General features: G+C 32.0%; 1 protein-coding gene across 1 annotated transcript in view; it reads right to left on the bottom strand.

Moving 5' to 3' along the window:
- LOC143236072 (titin-like) overlaps positions 1–13400 on the bottom strand; it is a 162224-nt gene that overhangs the window by 68023 nt on the left and 80801 nt on the right. Inside the window, 8 exon segments of the mRNA XM_076474339.1 lie at positions 186–329; positions 1546–1800; positions 3737–3883; positions 4430–4687; positions 5560–5703; positions 10229–10483; positions 12481–12624; positions 12774–13025. Of these exon segments, the coding sequence (XP_076330454.1) occupies positions 186–329; positions 1546–1800; positions 3737–3883; positions 4430–4687; positions 5560–5703; positions 10229–10483; positions 12481–12624; positions 12774–13025 (1599 nt within the window).

Genomic DNA, 13400 nt, shown 5'->3' with positions numbered 1-13400 from the left:
ACTGACCACTAGGCTATAGCTGGCCAATCAGGAATAAATATAATAAAAACATGTTAAATGTTACGGCAATAATACATTTTGCTGTACCTTCCTGTAGATGAAATACAACAAACATTAATAAGAAACAAATATGAACAGTTGAAAATCATAATGCAGATAGAAATGAAAATATTTCTATGGCTTACTTCGGATTTTGATGGAAGTGGAGGTCACAGCTTCACCTGCTAAATTGACAGCCTTGCACATATACACACCAGAATCTTCAGGAATTGTAGACATAATGTCAAGACTCACTAACCCAAAGTCATGTGTTACTTGAAATCTGGTACCTAATAAAATAAATAAATAATAACATTATTTTAACATCTAATATTAGCTTACTTGAAAAAACTTTCTATTTATGGCTCACATCAAGAAAGATTATTTCATAGCAGTCACGCATAGAAATATCTTAAGTGAATTTGGCTTTACACTACTCATATAAAAGAGATCTAATTTGAGGAAGATGTAATTTCATTCAAACTGAAAACACTTGATACAAAAATTATCTTTGATGTGATGAGCTGGAGGTCACTTTCCATATTTCAAGAAGTTATAATAAATCTAAACTGAAAAACTCTCAAATTTAGTTAAGATTATTTGAATATTAGGTCTTTTATACCAGTCATATATATATGCCCATACACACTAAAAATTAAGAATAAGGGAAGCTTAACTTGGTTAAGGAAACTCATGGAATATTAAATTCAGAACTATAAGATATTCCATAACTCTCAGATATTTAATCTCTTATTTCACTGTATCATCTGTAGAATTTTCAAGTTAACACAAAATTAACTAGAATCTAAGGAATGGATACAGCTAATTAATTCCTTTTTATGTCTATAACACACTGGAAGATGTGAGCACACTGGCTTTCATAGGATAAAAAATCTATATTCTCTCTTTTGTTTCTTGATATAAAATCTAGCCAACTGTAAATTGAGTCAGCCAGCATTAATACTTTTAGAAGATTCCATGATGTAAAAACTTTCCAAAGTCAGCCAATATTTTTAGGGGATTTTGTTATGCCATATTTGCCATACTGAAAATCAGTGCAGTCAATGTTACTACTGTAATACCTTTAGGGAATTTGGTGATATCAAACATATCCAAGACTCAATCAGATCCCACTAACATTTATACTGTACTACTTTTTTTTTTAGAGCATTCTGTGATGTAACACTTATTCAACTCTAAATCAGAGTCAGCCAACATTAATACTGTAAATTTTCAGGGGATGCCATGATGCAAGTCCCACCCTAGTCTAACTCAGAATCAACCAATATTAACACTAGTACTTTTAGTGGATACCATACTGTAAAACCCACCCTAATCTAACTCAGAATTATCCACCATTAACACTGCAATACTTTTAAGGAGGTTAGGTTGTTGGTATTTATTTTAAAAAACAGAGATTAAGAAATTAATTTTTAAATAAATAGATTATTGTCAATGTTATGTTCACAATAAACAACAAGTAAGTACTCAATATGTATGACTAACCCATTTTGAGCTCTACTCCATTCACAAACCACTCAAATTTAAGGTTAGGATCACCCACAGGTATAACACGACACTTAAAATGGGCAGGCTGTCCTTCAACCAGTTCTAGAGGACCAGTGAGAGCCATAGTAAACACAGGCTTTTCAAATACTTTCTCTGGAACCTCTGGGGCAGCCAAAGTTTTTGCACTTTCTAGCTCTTGGATCTTTTCAAGACCTTCTGGATGCTGTGTTTCTAATATAATGGAGGTCTTAGCTGGAAGAAAAAAGAATTAATAAGCTCAGTGTTCTATGATTTGAAAAATAAATTTAAAATTCAACAATGTTTGAAGCCTGTAAGAAAAATTAATGTACAGAATTTACAAGGGAAAATAAAATCTTGTTTTTTACGGTTGTCAAATTATTGCTGTTATAGATATTCTATTCTTTAATAATATTTGAGTTAATTATACTGTTTTTCAATAATTCTAGAATGACAACAACTGAATTTTGAAAGCTTTATTGTTATTTCACTTTTTTTTTTGTCAATTTCCATTAAATTTTCATGTCATAAAAGCAAAGTACTGTGAGTAACTAAACATTAAGTCTGCCTTCAAATGCAAGTGTCTGTTAACACACGACTACTATATATATTACCATATTATTACAAACATATTAAATTACATGTCTAATCTCAAACTATAGTGTATGATGTATCACAACAGTTGCATGATATTGGCTGTACAAGGTGTTTATTCCCGAATGTTTCTGGACATACAATTATGTTAATTATTATAAATATACAATACTAACATATTTTTAGCTTCAACATGTAAATACTTAGGTGTTGAGTAGATGGCAGGATCCAGTCTGTTGGTGCTTGAGCTTAATATGTAGAATTAGTAACCATTTATGCACACATCCAGTGTAGTGACAGCCTTTCTACTCAGCATGTGAATGTAATTTTCCCAATGTTCATGAACTATCACCAGGAGTTCAATGCATGTTTACTGAGCTAGTCATGCTACAGAACAAGACCATAACAGCAGGATTTCTACATAAGTGTGTGGAAAGAGATAAAACAGTTAGGTCAGTGAATTACTAGTGGAATTAGTCAAAATCAGAAAATCAACAAGATTTTTTTTTTCTTCTAATTTTGTACAAAACTGCACAAGGGCTATCTAAGCTACCTATCCCTAATTTAGCAGTGTAAGACTAGAGGGAAGGCAGCTAGTCATCACCACCCACTGTCAACTCTTGGGCTACTCTTTTACCAATGAACAGTGGGATTGACCGTCACTTATAATATCCACACGGCTGAAAAGGTGAGTATGTTTGGTGCAACGGGGATTCAAACCAACAACCCACAGATTACAAGTTGAATATCTTAACCATCTAGCCATGCTGTATACACACATAATGCAATCAGATATCAATCATATGTATATAAAATGTGGACTTCAATTAACCTATAACATAAAACTCAAAGACAGGACTTATAAAGACAGGGCAAGATTAATACACAGGCCTAGCTAGACCTGTACTGTATAAACTCTCATGCACAGAATATAAAGAAAGGTTTTATTTTTGTGATAACAACAGCATTCATACCATTTAAATCAGCTTTATTATCTGTCAAGCATACCCTATTACTAGTTGTAACAATTGTACTTTATTCTCCACAAACATTTGGGGCAGGAAGGTTTTCTTCCCCCATTAGTTTGTTTGTTTATTTGTTTTCAGTGATGCTATCTATTATGTCCACTGCAGTGAATCAATCCCCATATTTTTGTGTTGCAAGTCCATAAGTCACCACTTCCCCACCAGGGCATACTCCCCATTAGTTGAAAATGCTGTTGATTCTGTGGCATTGATCACCTTGGCTTAAGAGTAACAAACTATTTTGTAAGTGTTGCTTTTTCATCTTTCTCATTGTTGTGCTATAAAACAACCTATTCAGCTTGATTTCACTGTGGATTAGGGTGTACTATGGAGTCTCACAGAAATAAAACCATCCTGTTATACCAGGTATGGGCTGTTAGGTTTAGTATATATTTTTAAGCCTTCTGCTCTGTTGCATTTTAATATTATTGTTTTTTTCTTCACTATGGATTAATCATTATCTGTTCTGTGGTACCAGTACTGACAGTCTAGGACTGAAAATCTGGTTTAAAAGTCCAACAGAAGTCAATGAGTTAAACCATTTATCTTACTTTTCACTACTCTGATGGTGGCAGTAGTGACCGCTTCACCCATCTCATTTGATGCACGACACATATAAACGCCCACATCATCAGGTCTTATGTACTGAATATCCAGGGCCACGTAGCCAAAGTCATGAGTGGTCTTAACACGCGAGCCTTAAAGTAGAAGAATACATTAATAAAAATAACAATTTAAAAAAACATTTAACACAACATTAATAGATTAATCAGAATTTTGTATGTTAAACATAATAAAATGGTATGAATATACAAACCTGAGGGATTACAACTCATATAAACTTGGACAACTAAAAAAGAATACTAAAATTATATAAAAATTTATAAATAACTGTTATTTCATGTATATGCTTGGTTCTTCACCTGATTTTACCAAAATTGAGTCAATCTGTAACAGTACCAAGAAACAAACCTTTCCATGTCTTCTTAAGATGTAGCTTCTATCTACTTACGTTTATGTTTGTATAAATATACATCACAGATAAAACCAACTGTGATAAAGCAGTATGATGATGAACTATAAAACAATAATTCACAACCCAGTCAAGCACAGCACTCAGATTATTTCCCATAAGAAACAAAAGCATATTCCATCAGATATTTCTATATATGTATGTACTTATTGTTGGTTATTTTAGTCCCTTCTTCTCTTTAAAGGTAATTATTTATTTACCAATAATTTACCTGGCTGTATGGATTTTTCATTAAAGAACCATTCCACTTTTAAAGTTGGGTCACCTACAGGGATCAACCGGCACTCGAGGTGTGCACTCTGTCCCTCTATTAGATCATCTAAGTTCTGCAGAGGAGCTGTAAACACTGGTCGTTGGAAGGTTCTAGGCTCTACGTACACAGCACTACGCTGTCGAGCTTCATCTTCAAGCGCTTGTATCTTTGCTAGACCTTCTGGATGTTGAGTGTCCATAATTATACTGGTCTTTGCTAAATAGAAATACACATAAAATACTATCAAGTTACATACACTCAACACAGCACAAAAGTTGTTATAAGATGAAACTTTTCAAATATTACAACTATAATTCTGTAACACATTTATTAATCAGTACAATTTCTAAAAATGAAAAATTTTGATTTTTCTCCACTAAAAAATTATACTCATTATACAATTAAACTTATTTATATAACAAACTGATATGAAACAAGCACTTAGGTTACACAGAGAATTGTGTTTATGGCATAGGCCTATAAAAACTGTAAAGCTTCATCTTATTGAAAGTTTTTAATCATACATTAAACTTACAAGCATATATTCTGAAAAGCTTATAAAATTAAAATCTGGTTCAAATAATTAAAAACAGCATTCTACAATAGTAAGGACAGTTTCTATGGTTTCTTGTTAGCATGTATGTAGAGGGAGTTTCCACTGAAATAAAAAAGAAAACAACTTTCCATATTACTTGTCAGTTAGTGAAATAACTCAGCAGCCATAGAGGTAAGTATAGTTGCATTTTCTAATGTTATCTAAACATTGGAAAACTATGTAAATATTTGTATGATTTTGAATAGAATTTTTAGGCCTTTTGCTGATTGCTAAGGGGAACAAACAGGCCCTTGACACTCAACCTGAATCATTAAGAATGCAGTAAATGCCATAATTATCTGATGATAATAAGTATATTTACAGACTTTGTATTTGTAACTTATATTGTATTTATATTATCTCCAAGGAGACAATGATATTTAAAAAATATGAAAGAAACCAACTGATGTTATTCAGTTAAAGCAACTAATATAAATATTAGTAAAATAATTTTACATTGATTAAAAATATTTAGAAAAGGTTCAAATTTTACCTTGCACTCTGATGTTAATAGAGCTAGTGGCTTCTCCAACATTGTTTTTTGCTTTAACAGTAAACATTCCTGTATCCTCTGGTAATACATGTCTGATATCCAGAGCAACATAACCAAAATCAAATGTTACATGGAAACGAGAACCTGCACAACACATAAAATAATTAAAATATAATCTGCATGAAGAAGAAAAAAACACTGTCTAAATGTAACATACATAAGTTAACAGAAAGAATTTCGTGCAAATGTACACGAGGGCTGTCTGCACTAGCTGCCCCTAATTTAGCAGATTAAGACTAGAGGGAAGGAAGCTAGTCATCACCACCCACTGCCAACTATTGGGCTACTCTTACCAACGAATAGTGGGGTTGACCATCAGCCTCATGGCTGAAAGTGTGAGCACATTTGGTGTGAGTAAGATTTGAAACCTGTGACCCTCAGATTAAGAGTCGAGTGCCTTAACCACGTGGCCATGCCGGGCCTAATAGAAAGAAATTTAGTTAACTGTTTCTACTGATTAATTTTTGTTGTTAACCTCAAAACTATACAATGGATTATCTATGCTATGCATACCACAGGGATCAAAGCTTAGTTTTGAGTGTTATAATCCCTCAAACTTACTGCTGAGCTACTGGGGAACATTATTTCTTATATTTCAATGTGAAACTACTTTTCTGTAGTATGTATTAAATTTATATCATTGTTCACAAGATATTCTAATCAAAGTAGTTTAACAAGAAAAAATATAATGTTTATCTTATTTCTTCTGCACAGTTTTAAAGAGCCTTATCAAACTTAATGAGCAGCAGAAAGGAAGAAATATGTGTAAACACTATCAAAAACACCATTTTTACTTAAAGCAGAAATAAAACATGACCTATTACTCCAGAAATTATAACTATACAAAATCAAAGAGGGTTCTCTTTTTTTTTTTTTTTATGTGACTGTATCCCAAGACATGTTTGTCATTTTTAGTTTACCTGTCAGCATGCTACACTTGAGGAATAAGACAATAAATGAGTAATTGTGTAGATGTCCAAAGAACATGTATTTACTTCAGTCTTGTTTAATCAGTTTTACAATATTTTATACATTTCCCAAACTACACTAAGACTGATGAACATTTTCTTGTGCTCAGGGGGTATCACGTTTTAGTGAGTACCCTTGGGCAAGAGTCAATACAAGCAAATTCTGTATAAGGGTTAGTAAACTCTCAAGAAATGAATGCTGATCTAAAGGAATCATAAAATTGTCACTGATATCTTGACCGTGGTGTACTGTAGAGGACAAATCCAAAGGTTGAACAACAAGGTCATATGAAATTCCCTAAAAAAAAGAAACAACAACAAAAAAACAAACAAACAAAAAGAAATAGTTCTTTTTGTACCTTTACTGAAACCAAACCATATGATATCTGAAATCTGAATGGATTGTTTAAAGGTAACAATGAATGAGTAATTATGGCTAGACACAAAAGTCACAGACATCAAATTTACCTTTCACAGCTACCTGAGGTAAAAAAGTTGATGGGTGACAATCCAACATGATTTATCTTTGCAACATTACCTTCACACATTAATAACCATAAGAGGTGAATGTGATTGAGATAGATGAACTGAAGTACAGTAAGATGTATTAAATTTATATGCTAAATCCAGTTTGTTGTCTTACATTGCCATCATTAGTAATAACCCATAAAGATAATACGTGATGGTAGAAAACTGCTTGACAAGCTAGAATAATGGAAGATTTATCACATCAGAAATGGGACACACACTGTGATAGATTCCAAAAATCTCAAAATAATATGTTCTCTTCATGGGTTAAAAGAAAGAATCTATCAAAAACTTTAAAATCAGTTTGAAGCCATGCAATGTTCAAGTTTCTTCATGAGTTAGCAATTAACAAAGTTGAATCTACCTGGAAATTTGAATTTATTTAATTTAGTTTAAACATTTTGACAAAACTTTCCACTTGTTTAGTTTTCCATCCATAATAAGCAAACTAAATATTCTGGTTAGTGGCAATAAAAACTTTCCAAATGAGTTTTATCCAATCACCACTCAATGTTGTCATTTTATGCATTCTGCTATCATTAGTTAAGTACATAATTTTTTCATTAGTTACATTTTGTCTGTTAGATCAATTGCCCATCTAAGTTTATGTATGTTAGATTAATTGACCATCTAAGTTTAGTGGCACTGATTGGTGAATTAAACAGATTTGAAGTACAGCGATAATGCCAAAAGTAATACTTTAATACATACATAGTGTTTGCTGTTAGTTTTGTGTTTATTTGTTGTTGAGCAAAGTGCAAAGCTGAACAATGGGCTACCTGTTCTTTGGTCACAGCAGGGATCAATCTCTGATTTTTATCTGTCTTATAAGTCTTCAAGTTTAGACTCCTCATGGTTACTAATATATTATATATCTAAAGGTTATCTTGCATTTTCGCTTTGTATGTTTGTGTAGGACATCAAAGTTCCATAACCCATCAAGTATATGATGGCAGCAGTTTCCCAACACCTGTATCAAAAGTCAAATTGCACAGAAACTGTAGACACTGTGTCCAACAACTTAATGATATGCCTTTATACAGAATAGCATGAAAACCTGTTTAATACTTCATGTATACAACTGATGAATGAATATGTATGTCATAGTACCAGGGAACACAGTGAAAACGTGAACACCTTTTATAGGGTGTCATTCAACATAGCTGTCAGAGTTATCAACTATTCATCTTATGTTGCTGATATATTGACAGTTCATGCTAGAGAAGAATAAACACCAGATAAAATATGCGTGTTGCAGAGGTTGTGCAAACAGTACTTTGGACAAGTGTATTTTTATTCTTTATATGAGCACCATCTTGCACACCTGCCTGTAGAATGTCAGCCTCACATGATCAATTCACAGATGTATCTGAAGTATAAATATTTTTGTAGCACATCTGATTCTTTGTGTACAACAAATGTTAACATCTGAAATCAAATCTTATAGATACACAGAATGAATTTTGAATTACAGCCAACAGTCCTTCTCCAGTACTTGTACATTCAGTTAATAATTTTGCTACAGTACTAGTTGACTACACCAACACTGTAGTCCTGAAGTAACCACCAGTTTTCATCCTATAACTTTTAACACATTTTTTGCATCTTCACAAAATTTGGTAACCTTTCAGGAAGCACTGAAAGTATCTTGTACACAGATAATCAAATTTTATAGTGGTTTTTCTAAACATTTGACCATGGATACGTGGGGTCACAGTGCTGACTGCTATAAGTTCAAAGGGAATTTCATGTTAAAATTAGAAATACTTTTCTGCATGTTAAAATCATTATATTTCATTTTCACAACCTCTAAAACTTCCTAAATAAATATCAAATACTTTTTTTTACTGTACAGCTTTATATTCTGTGATATTTTCTCTAATTTATAAGCATTAAGCCAGTTTGGCTGACCTCATAACAACCATAAAAATATACAAAATAAACCTAAATTATCTTTTATTTTCCTTCTAGAATGACTGCAAATCATAACATAAAACTACAATTGTTTATTCTAAATAGCTTAAACCTCATAACAGTACACATCTATTAAATACTTAAAGTTTTTTGTTTTATTGCTTTTTGAACCATGTATAACTAATAATTCTCCCACACAAGTTGTAAATCTCTTGGCAAATGTGTAGTGAATTATTCTTTTGAATTATGTAAAGCAGAGACTTCTCTGAAGAATACCTCATGAAAAACTTATTTTTCTTTCTTTATCTTACCTAATCTAACCTTATCTTACCTAATAAGTTTCCAGATGTTACATTTATAAAAATAAATGCAAAAGATATTGAAAACAAAAAAATATAGCACTTACCTGGGTCATCTTCTGCTTTTGCTATTCACTATTGATGACATTAATCTTACTTTTTTACAATAATGGTACCAGTATACTAAAATTTTACTTAGTTAAATAATGCACTTAAGAAAATGCACACAAAAAATGTTTTACAAGAATCATAATTTTACTGGATTTCTAACTGTTCAGAAAATAACAGAACTTGTTGATGTGAATACAATGAGAAAAATCCTGAACTAGAGTTGATATAGTAAAGATAACAATGTAAGATGACATGTAATTTGATAGATTAGAATATTGGCTTTCTATTGGTTATATACATAGTATAAAACATCAGAGAAAATGATTGGTAGTTTATAAAAGAGAGGATGTGATAGGTGGGTGTGGTAAGAGGGTCCAATTCAATAATTTATGGCTCCATTAACAAATAAGATTGAAGGCTATCAAAATAAAACTTTGTGCAAGTAATAATAGTAAATAATAATTTTATAAGAAGGTAGTTTAATTAAACTTTGAATGTAATTCTCTGCACACTTTGAACTACCCACAGTAAGAAAGTTCCTTCAAATTCTGTATCTCAGCACTTAGTATCACTGTCAATCCAGTAGCTGACTGAAGAGTTTCCTGTCTATTAGGTGGAAACTCAAAATTATAATTTTGACAAAATGCCACGAAACTATCTTCAACAGTGAAAACTTAATTATAATTGTACTTGGATTGTTGAAAGAAAAAACACATATGGTTACAATCAGTAGACAGACATCACAATATATTAAATATAATAAAAGTGCAAGATAACAAATGTGCTCACCAGCTTCTAGAGGTTTGCCATTATGTAAAATGTCCACATGGAGGTTTGAATCATGGGCTGGCTCAACTCGACATTCAAAGTGACCTGTCTGACCTTCAACAAGTTCCGTAATGCCTTTCAATTCAAGAGTAAAGTATGGCTTAGAAACTGGCCGTTCTTCTACTTCCACTGACTGGTACTTTGGTTGACATTCAAGTTCTCTAATCTTTTCCAGACCTTCTGGATGTTGAGTTTCATAGTACACGTTTAGCCGACCTAAACACAAGATAATATACATTTTATTTAATGACAAATGTCAAAAAGCTGCTTGAAAGATTTTGTCTAAGAAGGTTTAAATAATGTTTCAATCAACTAATATAGAACTTGATGAAGATTTGGACAAGTTCCAAATATTATACAAAAACTTCCTAGACTGATAGAGTCTATTAACAATGACTGTCCAGTATATGTTCTTTTGTCTAAACCTTCCATCAGACAAAAATTACCTAGAGTAGCTGTACTCAGTACCCAGATTATTTAACTTATTTGTTATTTAAAAACAGAATATTTAGTGGATATGGTTGAAACTGAAATGTTTTAATAAAACACCAACCACTTTATGATATTCAATAATAATAATAATACCATATTATTCTTGACTTTGTTCAATGAAAACTGGAGTATATTAAGACATTTTTTGTAAATGAAAATAAAATAATGACCTATATCTTCAGAATGTAACTTTATTAGTTCAATGCCCAAAAGTGGCACAGCAGTGTGTCTGCACATGTACAATGCTAGAAATTGGGTTTCGATACTCATGGTGGGCAAAGTACATGCAGCCCATTATGTTGTTTTGTGCTTGACTTAAAAAAACAAACATACATTAGCTCAATATTTCTCTACCACGGCTATATCAGGTGCTATCGATTTTGTACCAGTTCATAGATAGAACTGGATTAGTAATCTGGTAGAAAATTGATAGTTGCTGATGAAGCTGTAATATTGAAATAATGACCTAATAAAGCCACATTCTAGAGATATAGTTTGTTGTTTATATTTAAGTTTATAATAATAACAACATACTATTAGATTCTAAACTTTTATAAAAATAAGAATTGATGTTCCCCTTACAATAATGTTGCATGTAACGAGTAAACTTACAAATATCTGAAAATTCTATTACTATTTTGTTAAAACTTATTCCTATCAGCTTTTCAAACATTTTTTCTAATGAAAAATCACTTTTACTGAACACCATGAAAACATTATCCAATACAATTCAGTACTAAAAGGAAACTTCATGTTATATAGTGTATATTAAAATATTTATTTCAGTAATTTAATTACTAGTTCACAATGCCTCAGTAATCTACAGGGTGTTTGGAAAGTCACTGTGCACTTATATATTTATTAACAGACAAAACTGCTCAGTGACTTTCTGAACACCCTGTAGAAGGCTTATAACACTAAAATTTGGGGTTTAATCCCTTAGGCAGACACAGCATAAATAATCTACTGTGTAGCTTCAAGCTTTACAGTGTCATAATAAAAGTGGTGTGCAAAAAAAGTGTGTCATAATACATGAATGATATGTAAGTATCATAATACGAGTACTGTTCAGAAAGAAACGTAACAGTCTCATAATATACAAGTGGCATTCAGAAAGAAATGTAACAGTGTCATAATACATGAGTGGTGTTGAGAAAGAAATGTAATTTAGTTTCCTATACACTGTTCTAAGTGAATGCTCACATCAACATATACCCACTGCTAACACCATCCTATGTTATGTGCTTCCAGGATACATCGTGTGCAGGGTAGTGACAAAATGAGAAGCATGAATGACATCGAAACACATTAATGAAATTGTCAATGAAGTAAGATTAAAAGACAGTGTTCATACACTGCTCTATAACATTAACAAAGTTTCCCCCATACTCCATGTACCCAGATACTGGTATTAACTGGAAGGTCATCTCCTACAATGTAATATTGTTAAGCAGCATACTGATTATTTTTTAATGACTTCAACTGAGAGATTTGGATAGAAGCATCTTTATCCATCCCACAAAAAGTTCCCTGCAACTTCCCTTTACTTGTAATCTAAAAGATCTTAAAACGGCTGTAAACATTTTTGTAATTTATAATGGCTAACATCCAGGAAATCCCATTTTTTCTCCTTGTAAATCCAGTACTATTTCTAAACAATTTATGGATATATTTATGACTCCTATACCTTAAACATTGTTTGGTTGACTAATACTATTTACCTTGAATTTTAATGGAGCATGTTGAAACAGCCTCTCCCAGTTCATTCACAGCTTTACACATATATATACCAGTGTCCTCTGGATTGGCATAGAGAATGTCCAATGCTACATAGCCAAAGTCATGAGTTGTTCTGAATCGATGGCCTTAAAAGGAAGGAGAAACGAAATGGGTAACTCACCTATTATATTTGAAAATAATTTAGCTAGTGTAAGTGTAAAAGCAAAATTATGAGATCTTAGGCAGAGTTATCACACCCAAAATCAACAATTCTGTTCACCACAATGCAACTCACCTGCTTGAATTTCTACTCCATTGATGTACCATATAACTTGCAACTTAGGGTCATTTACAGGCTCAAGACGGCATTCCAGATGAACAGGCTTCCCTTCCATCAGGTTCTCTTGATTAATCAGAGGTTTTAAAAATACAGGAGGACAAACTTGAATGACAGGTTCTTCTGCTTTAGGGATGTAGGAAGTTTCAAGTTCTCGTATCTTCTCTAAGCCTTCTTCGTGCAATGTATCTAGGATTATTCCACTTTTGCCTGTAAAATACAAAAGAAAGATGAAACAAAATAAAATTATATCAGTCACTTAAAAGAAGAAAAATAAAATCTAAACAACAACATATATAAATCTGTGTACATTGTTGAATTTGGATTTTCCTCTTAAATGATTAATCTGTAATGATAATTCCATAATTCATCCTCGACTCCCATATTTCGTGTAACATATGTACATCTTCACTATATTTTAGGCAGCATTATACATGCATCATAAAGTATATGGTTACTTTTACATAACAAGTCTGATTCATTGTTTTCCTGTACACAAAAACAAAATTTCATATCAATATCATAATTAAAGGCAGTTTTAAATTTTTCCAATTAAAATCCAGTTACATTATTATATTCAAGTTC

This window comes from Tachypleus tridentatus, chromosome 13, assembly GCF_004210375.1.
Source record: "Tachypleus tridentatus isolate NWPU-2018 chromosome 13, ASM421037v1, whole genome shotgun sequence".
NCBI classification, from domain to species: Eukaryota; Metazoa; Arthropoda; class Merostomata; order Xiphosura; family Limulidae; genus Tachypleus; species Tachypleus tridentatus.
The sequence above is the reverse complement of the archived record's forward strand: the minus strand, read 5'-3'. Positions and strand labels throughout refer to the sequence as shown.